The 18,396-nt window shown below is 44.0% G+C and overlaps 1 protein-coding gene across 4 annotated transcripts in view; it reads right to left on the reverse strand.

Moving 5' to 3' along the window:
* The window catches only part of DPP9 (dipeptidyl peptidase 9), an 80,898-nt gene that overhangs the window by 43,458 nt on the left and 19,044 nt on the right, over positions 1-18,396 (reverse strand). For all 4 annotated transcript variants that reach the window (XM_087895230.1, XM_060681607.2, XM_087895116.1 and 1 more), the window contains exons 6-14: positions 17,941-18,109; positions 14,463-14,576; positions 13,203-13,331; positions 11,556-11,617; positions 10,314-10,414; positions 8,950-9,127; positions 7,703-7,868; positions 3,381-3,460; positions 1,937-2,089 (exon numbers count right to left, since the gene is read on the reverse strand). In XM_087895230.1, the coding sequence (XP_087751356.1) occupies positions 1,937-2,089; positions 3,381-3,460; positions 7,703-7,868; positions 8,950-9,127; positions 10,314-10,414; positions 11,556-11,617; positions 13,203-13,331; positions 14,463-14,576; positions 17,941-18,109 (1,152 nt within the window). The remainder of the gene's footprint in view (positions 1-1,936; positions 2,090-3,380; positions 3,461-7,702; positions 7,869-8,949; positions 9,128-10,313; positions 10,415-11,555; positions 11,618-13,202; positions 13,332-14,462; positions 14,577-17,940; positions 18,110-18,396) is intronic.

The raw sequence follows: 18,396 nt of genomic DNA on the forward strand, positions 1-18,396 counted from the left end.
ACCCACAGATATTATATGGCACAGAGAAACAACGCAGTAGTTTGGATGTATACATAGACATGGCGAGAGAAACGAATCTCGAGTTTGCCAGACGGATGGCATAGAGAATCAAAGGTGCTCCAGAATTTACTAGTCCTGCTAGAAATTCTTTGAAACCTCCTCCCAGAGGGGAGCAACAAAAACAGACCATAAAGTGGGTGTGTGGGGTCTCTAACAATCCTTTGAGCTCTAAGCACGTAATGCTTATAGGCAGCATCCTGAATAACGGGAAGTGAGCTTCCTATGATCTTCTCCACTGTCCTCACCACTCTCTGTAGGGACTTTCTATCACTTAGAAAGATGAAGAAGAAAGGCTAAAGATTACAGCGCTCAGGATCCAGCCTTGATGACTTTTAAGACTTGTGGACTTCAACTCCCAGAATCCCCCAAAACTTCAACACCCAGAATACCCTGGAGCCTGAACTCGAAAGGATCAGGTTGCTGGTGACATGCAAGTTTATTCTGGAAAGAATTTGCTGGTCAGAATACAGGTAGTCCTCGACTTCCAACAGTTCATTTACTGGAAAATGGAAGGGCGTCTTATACACAGGAGGCCGAGAGGAGAAAGAGTGGCCCATCCCCGTCCTCCAGCTCTGCCGCACATGCTGACGAGCCTCTACCTTATATGCAGTTCTATCATTCCTCTCTATTGTAGTTGTTTCCTGTATCACATTGCCACTCTAAGTTTCATCTCTATTGTTCCTGTGATGCATTTCCTGTTCTTGTATTACTCTCTAATAAGTTGGCTTCTGCACAGGGATGGCTTGTAGTGCGCTTATTTACTTACTCTGTATCAGTGGTTGGTTGCTCCTGGTTCGCACCGGTTCGCAAGAATCAGTAGTAAAATTTTTTAGTAGTTCGGAGAACCGGTAATAACATTGGCTGGCCACACCCCCAAACTGGTCCCCAGCCTGGTCGCCGCTCACTTACCCCACAAAACCTCATCAGAGGCTTTTTTTTTTTTTTTTTTTTTTACTTTTCAAAGCATTTTTTCTACAACTTCTTTGGCTGAAAAAATGCTTTTAAAAGTAAAAAAAGTAAAAAAGTAAAAAAAGCCTCTGATGATCGCACGGCTTAGCTGGGATCGTCAGAGGCTTTTCAAAGCATTTTTTCTACAACCTCTTCAGCCGAAGAGGTTGCAGGGAAAAAAAAAAAAAACCTCCTTTAAAAGCCTCTGGCGATCCCAGCTGAGTTGCCTGATCGTCAGTGGCTTCTAAAAGCATTTTTTTCGGCAACCTCTTAAGGTTTTAAAAGTAAAAAAAAAAGAAAAAAAGTTGGCCATGCCCAGTCACATTACCCCCCCCACCAAGCCACGCCCACAAAATAAGCCACGCCCACAGAACCGGTAGTAAAAAAATTTTAGAACCCACCCCTGCTCTACATGAAACATGGGGGCATCTTATAGACGGAAAAATACGGTATATTCATTCGCCTTCGTTCAAGGAAGAAAGTCCAGCTGCCTTTTGAAAAAGCAACTTTAGGGACAACCGTTAAGATGGATGACTGAGAAACCCCCCCCCCAACACCTAGCTACGGAGGATCCTGGTTCTGCGCACCTTCCGCCGTGCTCTTAAGACCCTCTTATTCCAGAAAGCCGGCCTGGCCTAATTTTTCTCCCCTTTTTAAAATTTTAAATTGAAATTTTAATTGGTTTTAAATTTATTGGGATTTTAATTGTCGTGGGCCAATATTATTTAATTTGGTTTTAAATTGTTTTAACTTTTGTATTTCTGTATTTTATCTTGGGCCTGTTCACCGCCCTGAGTCCTTTGGGAGTAGGGCGGTATACAAATTTAATAAAACTAAACTAAACTAAACTACCAAGGTGTTGTGGGTTTCATTTTAACCCGGATGGACTGGTTCCAAGAGGTCGGCTTTCAGACGCAGGGGAACTGACCTGACTCATGGAACAGCTATGGGAGAAGCCCAGGGTGGTGAGTCGCACGACCTCGCCAGGAGATTCGTAGCTGACCACGTAGAGGTGATGTTCCAAAGGGGTATCCTTCGTGCCCTGGAAATACACCAGCTTCGTTTCTTCGTTGACCCAAATCTGGAGACAAAAGAGACGGAGAGAGAGAGAGGATGAAAGGGGCCGAGCGCACGTGAAAAATGAAGAATAATGGGAGGCAGAACCCGCGCGATCATTTCAGCCACACATCTTTAAGCTTCGACGGTTATCTGCACCGTTGGGTTGAAAACGGCAGTGGTGGTGTCATCTTGAAAGCTCAGGACCAGTTTTGATCACGGCCAAAAACTGGCTTTTTGGGAACCTGCCCTGTGGACACCCCCCCCCCCCGCTTAGCTTAATTGCAAAAAGATCCCAGAGTCTGCAAATTATAAATAAATCCTGCAATTAACGGTAATTCTGCCCAAGGCACTTCTTCGGCAAAAGGGTTACCAATTAGAAAAGTCTGCTAAAGTAAAATGGTATTTGTGTGTGTGTGTGTGTGTGTGTGTGTGTGTGTGTGAGAGAGAGAGAGAGAGCCTTTGAGTCAGTTTTTGTCTCCTCATGACTGCCTGAACGAGTCCCTGCAGTTGTCTTGACAAAGTTTTTTTTTTAAAGGGCGTTTGTCCTTGCCACCTTCCTTGGGGTGAGAGAGAGTGACTGGCCCAAAATCACCAGCTGGCTTTCATGCCCAAGGTGGGACTAGAACTCACCATCCCCTGGTGATTGGCCCAAAATCACCCAGCAAGACTTTGTGCCTAAGGCATAACTAGAACTCATAGTTTCTTGGTGATTGGCCCAAAGTCTCCCAGCTGACTTTCATATCTAAGGCGGGACTAGAACTCACTGTCTCCTGGTGACTGGCCCAAAATCACCCAGCTGGCTTTCATGCCTAAGGTGGGACTAGAACTCACCATCCCCTGGTGATTGGCCCAAAGTCACCCAGCCAGATTTTGTGCCTAAGGCATAACTAGAACTCACAATCTCCTGGTGATTGGCTCAAAGTCACCCAGCTGACTTTCATGCCTAAGGCGGGACTAGAACTCACCGTCTCCTGGTGATTGGCCCAAAGTCACCCAGCTGACCTTCATGCCTAAGGCGGGACTAGAACTCACCGTCTCCTGGTGATTGGCCCAAAGTCACCTAGCTGACTTTCATGCCTAAGGCGGGACTAGAACTCACCGTCTCCTGGTGACTGGCCCAAAGTCACCAGTCTACTTTCATGCCTAAGGCAGAACTAGAACTCAGCGACTCCTGGGATCTATCCTGGCACCTTAACCACTACACTAATCTGTCTCTCTAATTGCTGCAGTAGGAGACTATCAATCAGAAACCAGAGAAGCGACGGCAAAGACCTGAAATGGAGTTTTCACTGCGGGAGGAAGAGACTTCGTACCTTGTACCCATGTCGGGCCAGAACTTCCCATTCTCCATTCGTGAGGGCCACTTCTTCCTTCAGAGGGCATTTGAAGTCACCTGAAAAGGCAGAACAGCATTGGACATGGTGGCCCAATTTCACAGCTGCTTCCTGAAATCAGCTGCGAGGGCAACGCACCAGCCGCAATTGGCTGGACCGACTCCAGTTTCCATCATCCCATCTTCCAAAGACCTACGGAGACCTCTGGATTTGTCCCACCTCAAGCCGAAGCCGAAGGGAGCAGAACACTTGGGAGTGTCCATCTTCCCGTTTGTGACCCCCCCACTTATAACAGGACAGGATGCTTTGCTCCCCGTGGGTCTAAAATGAAGTGGGAACACTTCCCGTTTCTGAAAGGAGAAATTCTTGGTGCTCCCTGAGCTTGATTATTTTCCTGCAGACGTTTCCTGACCCAGCTAGGTAACATCATCAGTGCTAGAAAAGAGTGGGATTGGCTCTCTGTTTGTACACAAGTGGCTTGCCCTGTCAGTGTTGGTGAGTGTGTGGTTTTCTCATTAGCAGTTCCTCAATTAAGCTGCTGTTTACTATTTGATTGACGGTCTGAGCTGGTGGTGCATATATGTCAACCCTGAAGCTGACCTGACCGAAGCCATTTTTGACCACTTCAGTGTCGCCATACTGGAGCTGAGGGATAGGGAGGGGGGGATTTGAGATAGAGGGGGATTCTGTAGTCAAAACAAAATACTTTCTCTTGGGAGCCAAGGACTTTCTCACACCTGGTCAGAGGAAGGCAGAGTGATGCCACCTGCCTGCCAGTCCACACCGTGATTGGACCATGCGACGGATTGTTTTGAGAAAGTAGAAAAACTTTTACTTTTAATTCGGTGAAAGCTGCGGGAGACTTCAGAGTCCGTTTTCACCAGGTATGGGCCAATATAATTCCAATAAAATTATTCTTTGAGGAGTCTACCTGCCTCGGAGTTTTGTTTGCTATGGATTTATTACTTGGAACCTTGACAATATAGAGAGCGAACAGCACAATCCCCTCTTAGCACTGATCATGTTACCTAGTTGGGTGATGAAATGTCTGCAAGGAAACAGCCAAGCTCACAGAGCAGCAGAGATCCCACAGTTGTCATTGTGGTCCTGCACCTTTCCTTCTCCTCCACTCCACAAACCCCGCTCCCTTCTAACACTGATGATGTTACATACTTGGGTCGTGAAACATCTGTAAGAAAGCAACCAACCTCAAAGAGCATCAAGGACCCCCGTCTTCCTCCTCTTCTCCACAAAACCCATTGCCTTCTAGCACTGATGATGTTACAGAGTTGGGTGGTGAAACATTTGCAGGAAAACCACCAAGCTCAGGGGACATATCAAGGACCCTTCATCTCAACCCGGAGCTACAAATATTCTCCTTTTTCTGAAAGGCTCAGGAGGGGGATAGCTGTTCTGACCTAGGCTTCACCAAATCACGAAACAGACTCCTTATCCCCCCAAAAAACCCCTTTTTATTTGGCTAATGTGAATTCCTAGCATTCACATCCAGCAAAGTCCCGGCAAACAGTCTTTCAAGGGTGAATTGCAACTACAGACCTTATCAGTCTTTGGATAGTTGCTAGTCCGATAGGCGCAACTGCTGTACAATGAAATGCTTGGCAAGGGGTCTCAGTGAGGCACAGACTGAGATAAGCAAATCTTCACACTAATAAACTAATTGTCTCCTGCAAACACCGCTGCCCTTTTGGTCCTATTTATTTATTTGATTGATTTGATTTGATTTGATTTCTATACCGCCCTACTCCCGAAGGACTCAGGGCGGTGCACAGCCAAACAATAAAATACATACATACAAAATTTAAAAGTGGAATTAAAATCAAATTAAATAGTTTTGGCCCAGACAAATTAAAAGCCCAATCAATTTAAAACCAATTTTAAAATTTGAATATATAAAATACTAAAAAATATTAAAAATTAAAAATCTTTTATAAAAGAGGGAGAAAATTAGGCCAGGCCCGCCTGGTGAAATAAAAAAGTCTTTAAAGCGCGGTGGAAGGTGCGCAGATCCGGGATCCTCCGTATCTCCGGGGGGAGCTCGTTCCAGATAGTAGGTGCCCCCACAGAGAAGTCTCTCCCTTTATTCCCTATGGGAGGGGCCATTCAACATCCCCTTGTGCCTTTACTCCGAAGTCGACCTGTTCCTTAATTGTTCCCTTCTCCTGACAGCTCTGCGCATGCGCACATCGGTAACAGGTTCAGCTGTTCTTCTGCCCCACTTATCTCCGACTCCAAAGGTAGCTGTTAACTGTTGGACGGCCATGGCCCCCTCTCTGCCTCTGACGCAGAGCCCTCATCAGAGCCTTACCCAGACTCCAGGACTGGCCCATGTTCCTCCCCAACCTCCTCACTGTCCTGAGTCTGCTGGCCAGCTCTGCTGGCTGCTGGTGGGCCACAACACTAGCAAGAGGAAACCTCGTGAGCTAGAAAGAGACAACAAACACCGATCGAGAAGTATTTCCGCCAGATCACAACATTCATGCAATCCCAGAAAGAGGATTTTGCAAGTGCGCGTTTTGCAACAGTGCTGGCAAAACATCTTCACATTGTTGTTTTCTCGTTCTCAACTGATGCTATTTCGCTTGCCACTTTTAAAAAACTGTACTTAATGGCTTTTATTCTTGTTAAATGACTGGTCACTTAGTGACTGTTTGAAGTTATTATGGACAGGGTGGATTTGATTTAAATCGAGTTGATTTAAATCACAATTTAAATCATGATTTAAATCACTAGTAAAAAGGCTTGATTTAAATCAACTCAATTTAAATCATAATTTTTAAAGAGCAACTGTCATCTCTGCTACTCCTTTGACCCACTGTTGACTCACCGATAGTCCCAGGGTTGCAGAATATACAGCCTCCTGCTACCTAACTAAGCTCCATTTCATGCTGAATAAACTAAATTATTTATGTATCTTAAATAGAAAACTATCTTACGATAGATTTTTACCCCAAAAGTTTTTTATTAAAATAAATTCGATAAAAATAAAAAAAATCCGATTTAAATCAAAAAAATCTGATTTTTTTTATTTAAAAAAAAAATCATTGATTTTTATCCACCCTGATTATGGACACACACATCAAAAAATGTACTTTTCAGTTTCAATCAGACTAGAGGCGGAAGGAACCTTGGAGGTCTTCTAGTCCAACCCCTCGCAATTCCGAAATTTCAACGGCCACACAACTCCCCGCATTGTCACAAGATTGTATTTTAGGTGCTTGGCAACAGGCTCACGTTTACAGCCATTGGCAACATCCCGTAAGTCGCATGACGGGATTTTTGGCACTTTTTTTCCCAGCAAAAAATGCCTATTGGGTATAATGGATTCGTTTTACATTCACTTAATGACTGCCACAAAAATTTGTAAAATCAGGCAGTCATGTGGTGACTCAATAAATGACCACAATTCTAAGTTCAATTAAGAGTTGTAAGTAGAGTAATGCATGTTTGTGTGTATGTGTATATGTTAAGTGTATATATGTATATATGTACCATATTTTTCAGAGTATAAGACGCAGCTTAGTTTTTGGGGAGAAAAATAGGGGGAAAAAAATCTGCCTACCAAGTATTCATCTGGCTAGCGTCCTTAGTCTGGTCGGCTTCAGCACATTAGTTTGACTGGTTTTTTTATCCCCTGCTTGGGGATAAAAAACAGCTTCTAAGGCACAGCTGAGAGGAAGCAGCAATGAGAAAAGCAGGCAAAGCACGGAGGGAGATCGCTTCACTCCTAGTTAGGGCCTAGTTAGGGCTGGAAAAAAGCTTTGAAAAAGCTACATTCGGAGTATAAGACGCACCCAAATTTTCAGCCTCTTTTAGGGGGTAAAAAGGTGCGTCTTATACTTTGAAAAATACGGTATATACATACACAAAATGTTCAGCATCTATTGAAATCAATTTGTTAAAAAAAAAACAAGCAAGAATGAAAAAAAAACCACTTCTTTCAATGAGTCAATGTAAACAAAGCTTTGTAAGGAAGTGATGGTATATTAATATATTCAAGACTGGGATCAGTGCTCTTTGAGCTTGGTTATTTTCTTACAGACGTTTCATGACCCAACTAGGTATCATCATCAGCGTTACAAGGGAGTGGGATTTGCAGAGAGGAGGAGGAGGAGAGGACGACTATGGGGTCCTTGGTGCTCTCTGAGCTTGGTCATTTTCTTGCAGACGTTTCATGACCCAACTAGGAAATACCATCAGTGCTAGAAAGGAGTGGGATGTTCATCCTTTCCACATCCCAAGAATTACATGGGAAGGAAGGTCCAAGCGCTTCCAGCTCTCACCTTTGCTAGGCACGTACGGCTGAGTCCAGTCGTACATCTTGCGCTGCAGGATGGCTGTGACTCTGTACAGGTGGCAGAAGCCCGTCCTGCATTCATTCGCCCGGAGAAAAGTCAGCTCGTCCTCTTTCTCCTCTGACTGGGCGAAAGGGTAGAAGATGTCATGGACCTGCCCGGGGAGACAAAAACGACAGAAGGTGCTGAGTACCATCTGTTTAAACATGCCGTGATCGGGAGGAGGGGGGCAACAGTTGTTGGGTGAGCTTTGCCCCATATTACGACCTATCTTGCCATCGTCGTTCAGCGAACCAGTGCAGTTGTTAAGTGAGTCACATGGTTGTTGAGTGAATCCGGCTTCACACGTCTTCTCAAGACGGGGATCCCAGAGGTGCTTCTTTTTCAGGAGGCAACTGGACTTTACTTGTTTACTTACTTTACTTACTTTACTTACTTTACTTTACTTACTTTTTCGTTTTTCCTTTTGAAGACGTTTCGCTTCTCATCCAAGAAGCTTCTTCGGCTCTGACCGGATGGTGGGGAACGGAAGGATTTGTACTTCTTGCAGACAGCTGGACATTTCCATCTTTTCAGAGGGTCGTTGAGGCCACTTGGAGGCTTATCTCTGTCCCTCAGAGTTTTCTGCTCTGTGTTCCTGCAGAATCCTGTGCTTTCTGCAGAACATCCTGTGTTCTGTGGTGCTGCAGGAGCCCTCCGTCCCGTCTTGTCTCCCCCCCACCCATCCCCACCCTGGCGGCTGGCCCGCAGAGAACCACAATGCTGGTCTGGCCCTTGAAGAAATCCAGTTTGACACTCCTTCTCTAAAAGGATGCAGACGACCAGCTGTCTGGAAGGAATGGTGTGGGAGTAGGAATGGATTTCCAGAGGGAAAAAATTGCAGACCACAGGAACCAGGAGCACCACTCAGGTGACCCTGAGGACACAGAGAAACCTCCAGGTGGCCTCAACGACCCTCTGAAAGGATGGAAATGTCCAACTGTCTGCAAGGAGTACAAATCCTTCCGTTCCCCACCATCCAGTCAGAGCTGAAGAAGCTTCTTGGATGAGAAGCGAAACGTCTTCAAAAGGAAAAACGAAAAAGTCCAGTTGCCTCCTGAAAGAAAGCACCATTGGGACAACTGTGACCTGGGATGACTGAGAATCTCTACAGGCAAGAATGGGGAGCATGAGAAAATCTGGGGGAGGGGAAGGATTGTAAGTGAGAAAAGGCCCCATATCTGAGCCCGCCTTACGTTGATCCAGACATTGGTGACTTCTTCGTAGACGATGAAGGGATGGGTGTCCTCGGGCACGGCTTTGGCAAATTCCAGGCGCTGTTCCTCGTTTTCCGGTACCGGGATGAAGAGGGCGGGAGGGAAGAGGACTAGCTGGAGCTGCTGCTGAGGTCTGTCGAGGAACATGGCCCATGCGCTGCGGGGAAGAGGGAGAAGGAGGGAAAAGAGCCTTGGTGGCACAGCAGACTAAAGTGCTGTTAAATAGCACCAGCTGCCTGCAATTACTGCAAGTTCAAATCTCACCAGGTTCAAGGTTGACTCAGCCTTCCATCCTTCTGAGGTAGGTAAAATGAGGACCCGGTTTGTGGGGGCAATATGCTGACTTTGTATAAAAAAAGAACACCGCTTCGGGGGGCCAAAAGCCCTACTAAGCAGGTATATACAAAAGTATGAAGGCTATTGCTTAACGCATTGTAAGCCGTCCTGAGTCTCCGGAGAAGGGCGTCATATAAATCGAACCAATAAATAAATAAATAAATAAATAAAGGAAAGGTTGTGAGCAGGAAAAACCAATGGGAGCAATTGCACACCGATCCTTAGGAGCACGGCCGAGGAATGCCGTGAACCATGGGAGCCTCCAAATGTGGCAACTTTTAAGGTTTTGTGGACTTCAACTCCCAGAATTCTGGGAGTTGAAGTCCACAGGCCTCAAAGTTAACAAGTTTGGGGATCCTTGTAATAAACTGAACTCAGGGTTTACGTCTCAAATTCCTCTGGCACAGCTTTTCCCTTTTTTTAAAAAAAAAAATTCAACTTTCCGCATCTTTAATCACTAGCATCTGAAATTCAAAAGGCAGGCAGCTTGGGAGCAGGGCAGGACGGAGCAGCCACAGATGTCGGGAAACCATGATCCAGACACCCAAAATGTTGATGAAGGAGAATATTTGTAGCTCAGGGTGGCAATGAGGGATCCTTGGTGCTCTCTTGAGTTTGGTGGTTTTCTTGCAGACATTTCATTACCCAACTAAGTAACATTATCAGTGCTAGAAGGGAGCAGGGTGTGTGGAGAGGAAAGGAAGGGAGGAGGAAGAAGAAGAGGAAGAAGGAGAAGAGGAAGGCATCAAGGACTGTGGGGTCTTTGATGCTTTCTGAGCTTGGTGGTTTTCTTGTAGACATTTCATTACCCAACTAGGTAACAATATCAGTGCTTCTCCTCTTATTAACCTAGTTTAGATAATGAAACATCTGCAAAAAAAAAAAACCCCACCAAACTCACAGAGGAACCAAGGACCCCCTTACTCAGATATTGATCGAAATGCACAAATACTCTAACCTGGGATAAGGTAGCAAGCTGTCTCCATCTCAACTACACAGATACTTACTATTTGCCATCTCGGGTCCAACCCGCTCGCGCAATATACTCCACGTTGGGGAACATGGTAGCAAAGGGGTGGACCAGCTCCATGTCGCTGGCATGAACGATCTGCAAATATTCGGGGGGGGGGGGGGAGGTTGAAAATGTAACCTGAGAAAGTTATGGATATCGCAAAAAGTACACATCTTTGCAAGAAAGTTATCACCAAAGCAGAAACAACATGCACATTTCCACCGGGGTTGGGTAACTTCTATAAATCCAACTTAATTAAATGACTGATTCAAGCAAATTACTTAGTTTTTTTAAAAAAATTAAAACAATAACTTCCTTTTCATTCCTTCATTGATGAAGGCACTTTCGTTTTTATTTGGTTATTATTTTACGAAGTCGCTTTTATAAGCCATCCAACTCCATAAGTACTTCGGGTGACACAAAATATACAATTAAAAGCATACGCAATTAAAATAATAAAGGCGGAATGCAAATGAATACATTCCAACTGCGAAAAGAAAACCCAATACAGTAAAAAGAACATCTAGAGAAAACAATTGTTATCATCATCCGGATAGTTGTAGTTAATTTTATTTAATGATTTAATTTTTTTAAAAAAAAGGAAGATGGAAAATTTGCCCAAAGAAACTAACCAAATGAGATCTGAGGTTGTTTTGGTGTTTTGTTTTTTTAATTTTTAAATGACACAAGCAGAGTTACAGCCCCAATTTTCTCCCTAAAACACACTGAAAAAGGCAGGGGGAGAAGCCAGGATGCAAGATTCAATATTAATCAATATTCACCAAAAGCCACTAAGAAAGGGACTTGGTGGGCGTGGCAGGGGAAGGATACTGTAAAATCTCCATTCTGTCCTCAATCCAGGGGAAGGTTACTGCAAAATCCCCATTCCCTCCTGATCAGCTGGGACTTGGGAGGCAGAGAATAGATGGGGGCGGGGCCAGTCAGAATTTTTACTACCGGTTCTCCGAGCTACTCAAAATTTCCGCTACCGGTTCTCCAGAACTGGTCAGAACCTGCTGAAACCCACCTCTGTCCAGGATGGTATAAAAGGCTTCCTTCCTTGGCTAAGGAGCTGGACTAGAAGACCTCCAAGGTCCCTTCCAGCCCTATTTTGACTCTATGATTCTCTGTCCTAGTCTCTATTTTTTAAAGAGTTGGTTGGAAAAAGTCAAGCAGGGCCTAAGATAAACTGTAAATATCAAAGCTTCCATATCGGAGCCAAACAGGTTATACTCACCTTTCCTTGGCTGTCAGTTTGAAACTCTGCCAGTTTTAACGAGATTTTGGGATTTTTGCTGCCTGAAATGGAGATATAATAAAGAGATGCAAAATATAGTGATTTGAAGCTTTGACATCTGCATTTAGGTGGGGGGGGGGGGGTTTCCCCCATCAAGGGAGAAAAAAAAAAAAAGTTCTACTCACTCAGATTAATTTCTTTGCCCCTGACAAGGGGGCCCCTAAGTAGATAATCCAATTTTATCCACAATCCTATCTGGTGCACAATATGATGTCTTAACTGTATGCTCCTCCCTCCTCACAATACTCAGTTAAGGGTACCACGTCCCACCATGGAAAAGCCATGATTAAAGGTAAAGGTTCCCCTCGCACGTATGTGCTAGTCGTTCCTGACTCTAGGGGGCGTTACTCATCTCCGTTTCAAAGCCGAAGAGCCAGCGCTGTCCGAAGACGTCTTCTTGGTCATGTGGCCAGCATGACTCAACGCCAAAGGCGCACAGAACGCTGTTACCTTCCCACCAAAGGTGGTCCCTATTTTTCTACTTGCATTTTTTACCTGCTTTCGAACTGCTAGGTTGGCAGAAGCTGGGACAAGTCACGGGAGCTCATCCCGCTACGCGGCACTAGGGATTCGAACTACTGAACTGCCAACCTTCTGATCGACAAGCTCAGCGTCTTAGCCACTGAGCCACCCCGTCCCTATAAGCCATGGTTAGATTACTCCAAATTGGTGAGGGTCACAAAGGCATAAGAGCCTGATGGCGCAGTGGACTAAACTGCTGCTGTTAAAATAGAACTTAGCTGCCAGCTGCCTGCAATTACTGCGAGTTCAATTCTCACCAGGCTCAAGGTTGACTCAGCCTTCCATCCTTTCGAGGTAGGTAAAAGGAGGGCCCGGTTTGTGGGGGCAATAAGCTGACTTTGTATAAAATAGAACACCGCTTGGGGGCCCCCAAAAAGCCCTACTAAGCAGGTATATACAAAAGTATGAAGGCTATTACTTAATGCATTGTAAGCCGCCCTGAGTCTCCGGAGAAGGGCGGCATATATAAATCGAACTAATAAATAAATAACAAAAAAGATGTTGAGGCTCTAGAAATATTTCAGACACCCACAAGCAGATTAGGGGATTGGAGGCTAAACTCTATGATGAATGGTTGCAGGAACTAGGTATGCCAACTCTATCCAAGACAAAAATTAGGGATGACATGATAGAAAATGTTCCAACATTTGAGGGGCTGCCCCAAAGAAGAAGGGGGTCAACCTGTTCTCCAAAGCACCTGAAGGCAGGACAAGAAGCAAAGGATGGAAACTAATCAAGGAGAGAAGCAACCCGGAATTAAGGAGAAGCTTCCTAATAGGTAGAATAATTAATCAGTGGAATAAATTGCTTCCAGAAATTGTGAATGCTACAACACTGGAGGTTTTGAAGAAGAGACTGGACAACCATTTGTCTGAAATGGTATAAGTCTCCTGCTTGAGCAGGGGGTTGGACTAGAAGACCTCCAAGGTCCCTTCTGACTCTTTTATTCTATGTTCTATATGTCAGCCTGCATACAGACTGCATGTGGACATATAGACATCCCTTCCAGTTCTGTTAGGCTTAACTATAACTTTCTTCTCCTTCCATCCATCATCCCCCACTGACCTGTTCTGGGATACCGGTATGTGTCCGTTTTCCTTTCTTCCAGGGCCGGTGAAGGGACGTGAATCACCTCCACCTCAGATTCATCGACTTCCTCGTACAGAATTCGCAATGTCTTCCAGCCTTCGGGTCCTAAATGGAAATCAGCCAAGTAGGAGGATTAGGAGGAAGGTTATTAGATAAGGGAAAATATAAAGTTTATTGTCATTTTCTCTGGGTACATAATGGCACATATTAAAATGAAAATACAATGCCTGCTCTCAAACTATATAGACATACACATGCCCATATACATATTACCTATATATATATTTAGATACATCTGGTGTGCATGTGTATACAAATACATACATAGAAACACAAGATGTATATACATCTTGTACATACACACACACACAGGGACCCAGATTATTAGAAGAGAAGATGATTGGAAATGATGATAAAATTGTGAAATATAAAATGAAAAGAAATTTAAATGAAATGGAAGATAGGTTTATGATTGGATATAATGATATAAATTGTGAAATATAAAATGATTTATTTAGAAGGGATTTATTTAGAAGGTGAAATGGAAATTTGAGTGAAATTGAAATGGAATAAGGTATTTTTATTTTAAAAAGATGAGGTGGGAAGCAAATTTGAAGAAATATATTGTTAAAATGATAAAATGATTAATACGGAAATAAGACATGATAACCTGGCCCATCTTTAGAAAACAATGGAGATTAAGAAATAAGTGTGAAATATTAAAAAAAAGGATTGTGTGTAAATTATAGGGTTTCAATAGAATAAAGAAATATTGAAAAAGATATGTGATAAAGGGAGAAATAAAAGAATGAAATGAAATAAGATTAAGATGGCGGATGGTAATATTGATTATATATTAAATATAAAATAGAGATGAAAAAGGGAAAAGTAGAAAAGGAATACAATGGCAGAAACTGAAATATATTAATCAAATTTGGGGAAAATAAGCTGTATGAATTTTGACTCGGTCAATACTCTATTCAGAAAAAATGTATGTTTGTCTTAAAAAAAAATAAAAAAAAATTTACAAAAGAAAAAAAAAGGACCCAGATTATGGGGGCAAGAGGCTGACGTCATTGTAACCTTAAATGGTCATTAAATGAACCATTATAAATCGAGGAATACCTGTAAAGCCCTACCAAGTAGCTTTGACACGTGGTTGTGGGGATCATTCAGATCTTAATTCAGTGGTGAGAAGAAAGCAGCTGCTTGGAGGGGGCAGCCTGGACCACGTACCTTCTTGGCAAGACGTTGGACACCACCAGTAACCTGTAAAGCGATCAAATTCTTCTTGGATGACGAAAGTGGCCACACCGGCTGACTTAGGATCGTCTAGCACACTGGATAAACCTGGGAAAAAAAATAACTGTGAGGCTCCTTAGATCAAGTGCCTTAAAACCCTCAACTAGGTTAAGCTACCCAAATATTGTTGCCTTCTAGAGGTAGTCCTCAAATTACAGCAATCTCCTCTGATATCAAAGGCAGGCGGCTGTTAAGTGAGGTCTGCTCCATTTTACGACCTTCCTAGGAACAGGTGTTAACGGCATCCGTAAGGTTAAGCGAGTAACACCGTTGTTAAGTGAATCTGGCTTCGCCATTGACTTTTGCTGTTCAAAAGGCGAGCCCAGGACCCCGGGATGCTGCCAAAGTCGTAAATACGTGTCAGTTGTCAAAGCGTCTGAATTTTGATCGTGCGACCATGGGGATATTGCAATGGTCCTTAAGTGTGAGAAAGAGTCCTAAACCACTGTTTTCAGTGCCGTTCTTAACTCCAAATGGTCACTAAATGAACTGTCGTTAGCTCGAGGACCACCTGTGTTTATTCAGAGATTATGGGAGCCCTGGGAAAAAGTGCGCCAAAGCTTCAAACCGTGTCTCAGAATCATAAGAATTTGCTATTTACCGAGGAAATAAAATATTTAATCTTACACATTATAACAGCGGCCCGTATGGTATATGCACAAAATTGGAAAAAAGAAAATATACCAACAGAAGAAGAGTTGATAAAAAAAAACTTAGAATGTGCCGAGATGGATAAATTAACAAAAGAGCTTAAAGAAAAAGAGGATACGGAATATTATATAATCTGGCACAAATGGTATAAAGTGGCTGGAGGATAGGAATAGAAATAACGGAGAAGAAAAATAGGGGTGAAATGTAAAAAAGGAAATGATTATGTCAATGTATAGAAAATATAAAGTTAATAGGGGTCTTAATAAATGCACTGTAATTAAAAGAGAGGGGACAAGAAGAAACTGGAATAATCTAAAGGGAAAAGGGAGAAAGTACAGGGGTTTAGTGCACCCTGTTATTAACACAGCTGCCTGCAATTTCTGCTGGTTCGAATCTCTCCAAGGCTCAAGGTTGACTCAGCCTTCCATCCTTTCTAAGGTAGGTTAAATGAGGACCCAGTTTGTGGGGGCAATAAGCTGACTTTGTATAAAATATACAAAGAATGAAGGCTATTGCTTAACGCATTGTAAGCCCCTCTGAGTCTCAGGAGAAGGGCGGCATATAAATCAAATTAAAAAAAAACAAAAAAACAAAAAAAACCCTAGATCATCATCACGAAATAGCTGTTAAGAGAGTGTGTATATATATATATATATATATGTTTTTCTTCTAGCCAGGTTTTCCCTACGTAGCCAAGGTTTTTTTGTAGCTCCAGCTCAGTAGAATCTCATCTACTCGGTTCTGGGCTTTTTTCTTTTCTAACACCTAGCAAGCTCTCACTCTCACTCTCCCACCTAGCAGTGAGAGCTTGCTAGGTGTTAGAAAAGAAAAAAGCCCAGAACCGAGTAGATGAGATTCTACTGAGCTGGAGCTACAAAAAAACCTTGGCTACGTAGGGAAAACCTGGCTAGAAGAAAAACACACATAAACCCTACGAAGAAGTAAGAAAATATATATATATATATGTATGTATGTATGTATGTATGTATGTATGTATGTATGTAAATGTATGTCTTGTAATGTCATTTTGAAAAGAATTTGCTATTTAAGCGGCTGTTGTGTCATGTTGTATTGTTGTTGGTCATTCCCAGCTTCCCATCGGCTCAGCTTGAGAGATTGTATGCACTTTTGGCATACGGGCAGCGGTGGGTTTCACCAGTTTGCTGTGCGCGTACATGCCCGCTTTGCGCATATGCCTTCCCGCGCATGCGACCGGCCTCAAAAACATCCCTAAATAGGACGACATAGAGCCAGGGCGGAAGGGGGGGGGCAGCCCCACCCGCGATCTCCGCTACCGGTTCACACAAACTGGTACGAACCAGCAGAATACCACCTCTACATGCAGGTAATCTACTCTGCAGGGCATCTGAGTTGGAAAGTAAACCCAGGTTCAGTGTGAAGGTTAGCCATGAGGTCCCACCTACAGGTCAGATAAAAGTCTCAAAGGGATACAGTACTTAAAAGGGAGGAAGAACCAAAATTGTCCTTTTGTTTTGGAGGGGTGCATGTAAACAAGGTATTTAATTCGTACACACCTCCACAAAGTGTGCCTCGGTCCTCGGTCTCTGGCACAGAAAAGCTTCCCCTTCCCCTTTAGCAATCAATCAAATCTCTCACAATCTTTCTCTCAATCAATTATTCTATCATCTATCATCTAACCTCTAATTCCTTTATCTATGCATCTCTACGCTATCATCTCTATCCATCTAGCCCCATGATGGCGAACCTATGGCACGCGTGCCATATCAGTGGGCACGCCAGGTCAGCTCTGGCGCACATGCGCGTGCCAGCCAGCTGATTTTCGGGCTTTCTGGGCCCACCAGAAGTAAGGAAACAGGCTGTTTCCTGCCTCCAGAGGGCCTCGGGGGGGCGTTTTTCTTTCTCACTTGGCTCCAGACCCTTTCTATGCATCTGGGGAGGGCGAAAACAGCCTTCCCCACCCGCTCGGAGGCCCGAAACGGCCCGTTTCTCAACTTCCGGTTGGATAGGAAGTGACGTTTTTTGCTGTCCCCAGCCTCCTGAGACTCCTACAGAGGCGCATAGAATTATGGGTGTGGGCACACACACGCATAAACCTCCCCCGCCCCCTCCTCCTGGCACGCGATGGCAAAAAGGTTAGCTATCATTGATCTAGCCAATCAACCATCCATCCATCCACCTATCTCTGTCTATCTGCCCATCCATCCATCCATCCTGATTTTAATTCCTTTATTACTTTATAATAATTCAAAGTGGCACACATACTTTCCACCTTTTATTTTCCCTACAACAACAATCTTGTGAGGTGGGTTGGGCTGTGAGAAAGGGACTGGCCCAAAGTCACTCAGCCAGCTTTCATAACCAAGGCAGGACTAGAATTCACTGTCTCCTGATGATTAGCCCAAAATCACCCAGCCAGATTTCATGTCTAAGGCGGGACTAGAACTCACCGTCTCCTGGTGATTGGCCCAAAGTCACCCAGCCGGATTTCATGCCTAAGACAGTACTAGAACTCACCTGCTCCTGTTTTTAGCCTGGTGCCTTAACCACTAGACCAAATTGGCACTCTTATATTATGGGGGTACTTTATATTGTTGCTTATAAATTGTTGTTATGTATGGATCTATACACATTTCCTAAATAAATAAAACAATCCCCGGAAGGCTTCAGAGAAACAAGACGCCATCCGGTGTGAACTATTTTTGCGCATCCACGCACTGAAACCAAAGCTTCCGTTGCCTTCCGGGTGAGGAAACATCCTGCCAAGGCCTGGACAGCGTACCTTTCTGGCAGAAAGTCAGGCGCCGCTCTTCCCCCGTCTCGATGTTCGCCACCCACAGATCGTTGTTGTTGATGAACGAGAAGAAGGAAGGGTCCGCTGAGCAGATTTTGGGGTCCATCCTGGGTCCCGAGCATTGCGTCTGGATTTCCAGCGGCTTCATAGGAGAGACCTGGAGCCAAATAAATTGCCTGTTTAACTGATCATTTATAGATACTCCTGAACTTACAACCATTTGTTTAACGGCTGTTAAGTTATAAAGAGTGTCTTTTTTATGACTGGTCGTCACATTTACAATGATTAGAGCATCCCCACGGTCACATGATCATCAACATTCGGGCACTTTGCAATAAGATTTTCAAGAGCTGTGGTGGCGCAGCGGTTAGAAAGCAGCATTGCAGGCTAATTCTGCCGACTGCCAGAAATTCGATCCTGACTGGCTCAAGGTTGAGTCAGCCT

Source organism: Pantherophis guttatus, chromosome 1, assembly GCF_059756535.1.
Source record: "Pantherophis guttatus breed Tessera chromosome 1, ASM5975653v1, whole genome shotgun sequence".
Taxonomy (NCBI): Eukaryota; Metazoa; Chordata; class Lepidosauria; order Squamata; family Colubridae; genus Pantherophis; species Pantherophis guttatus.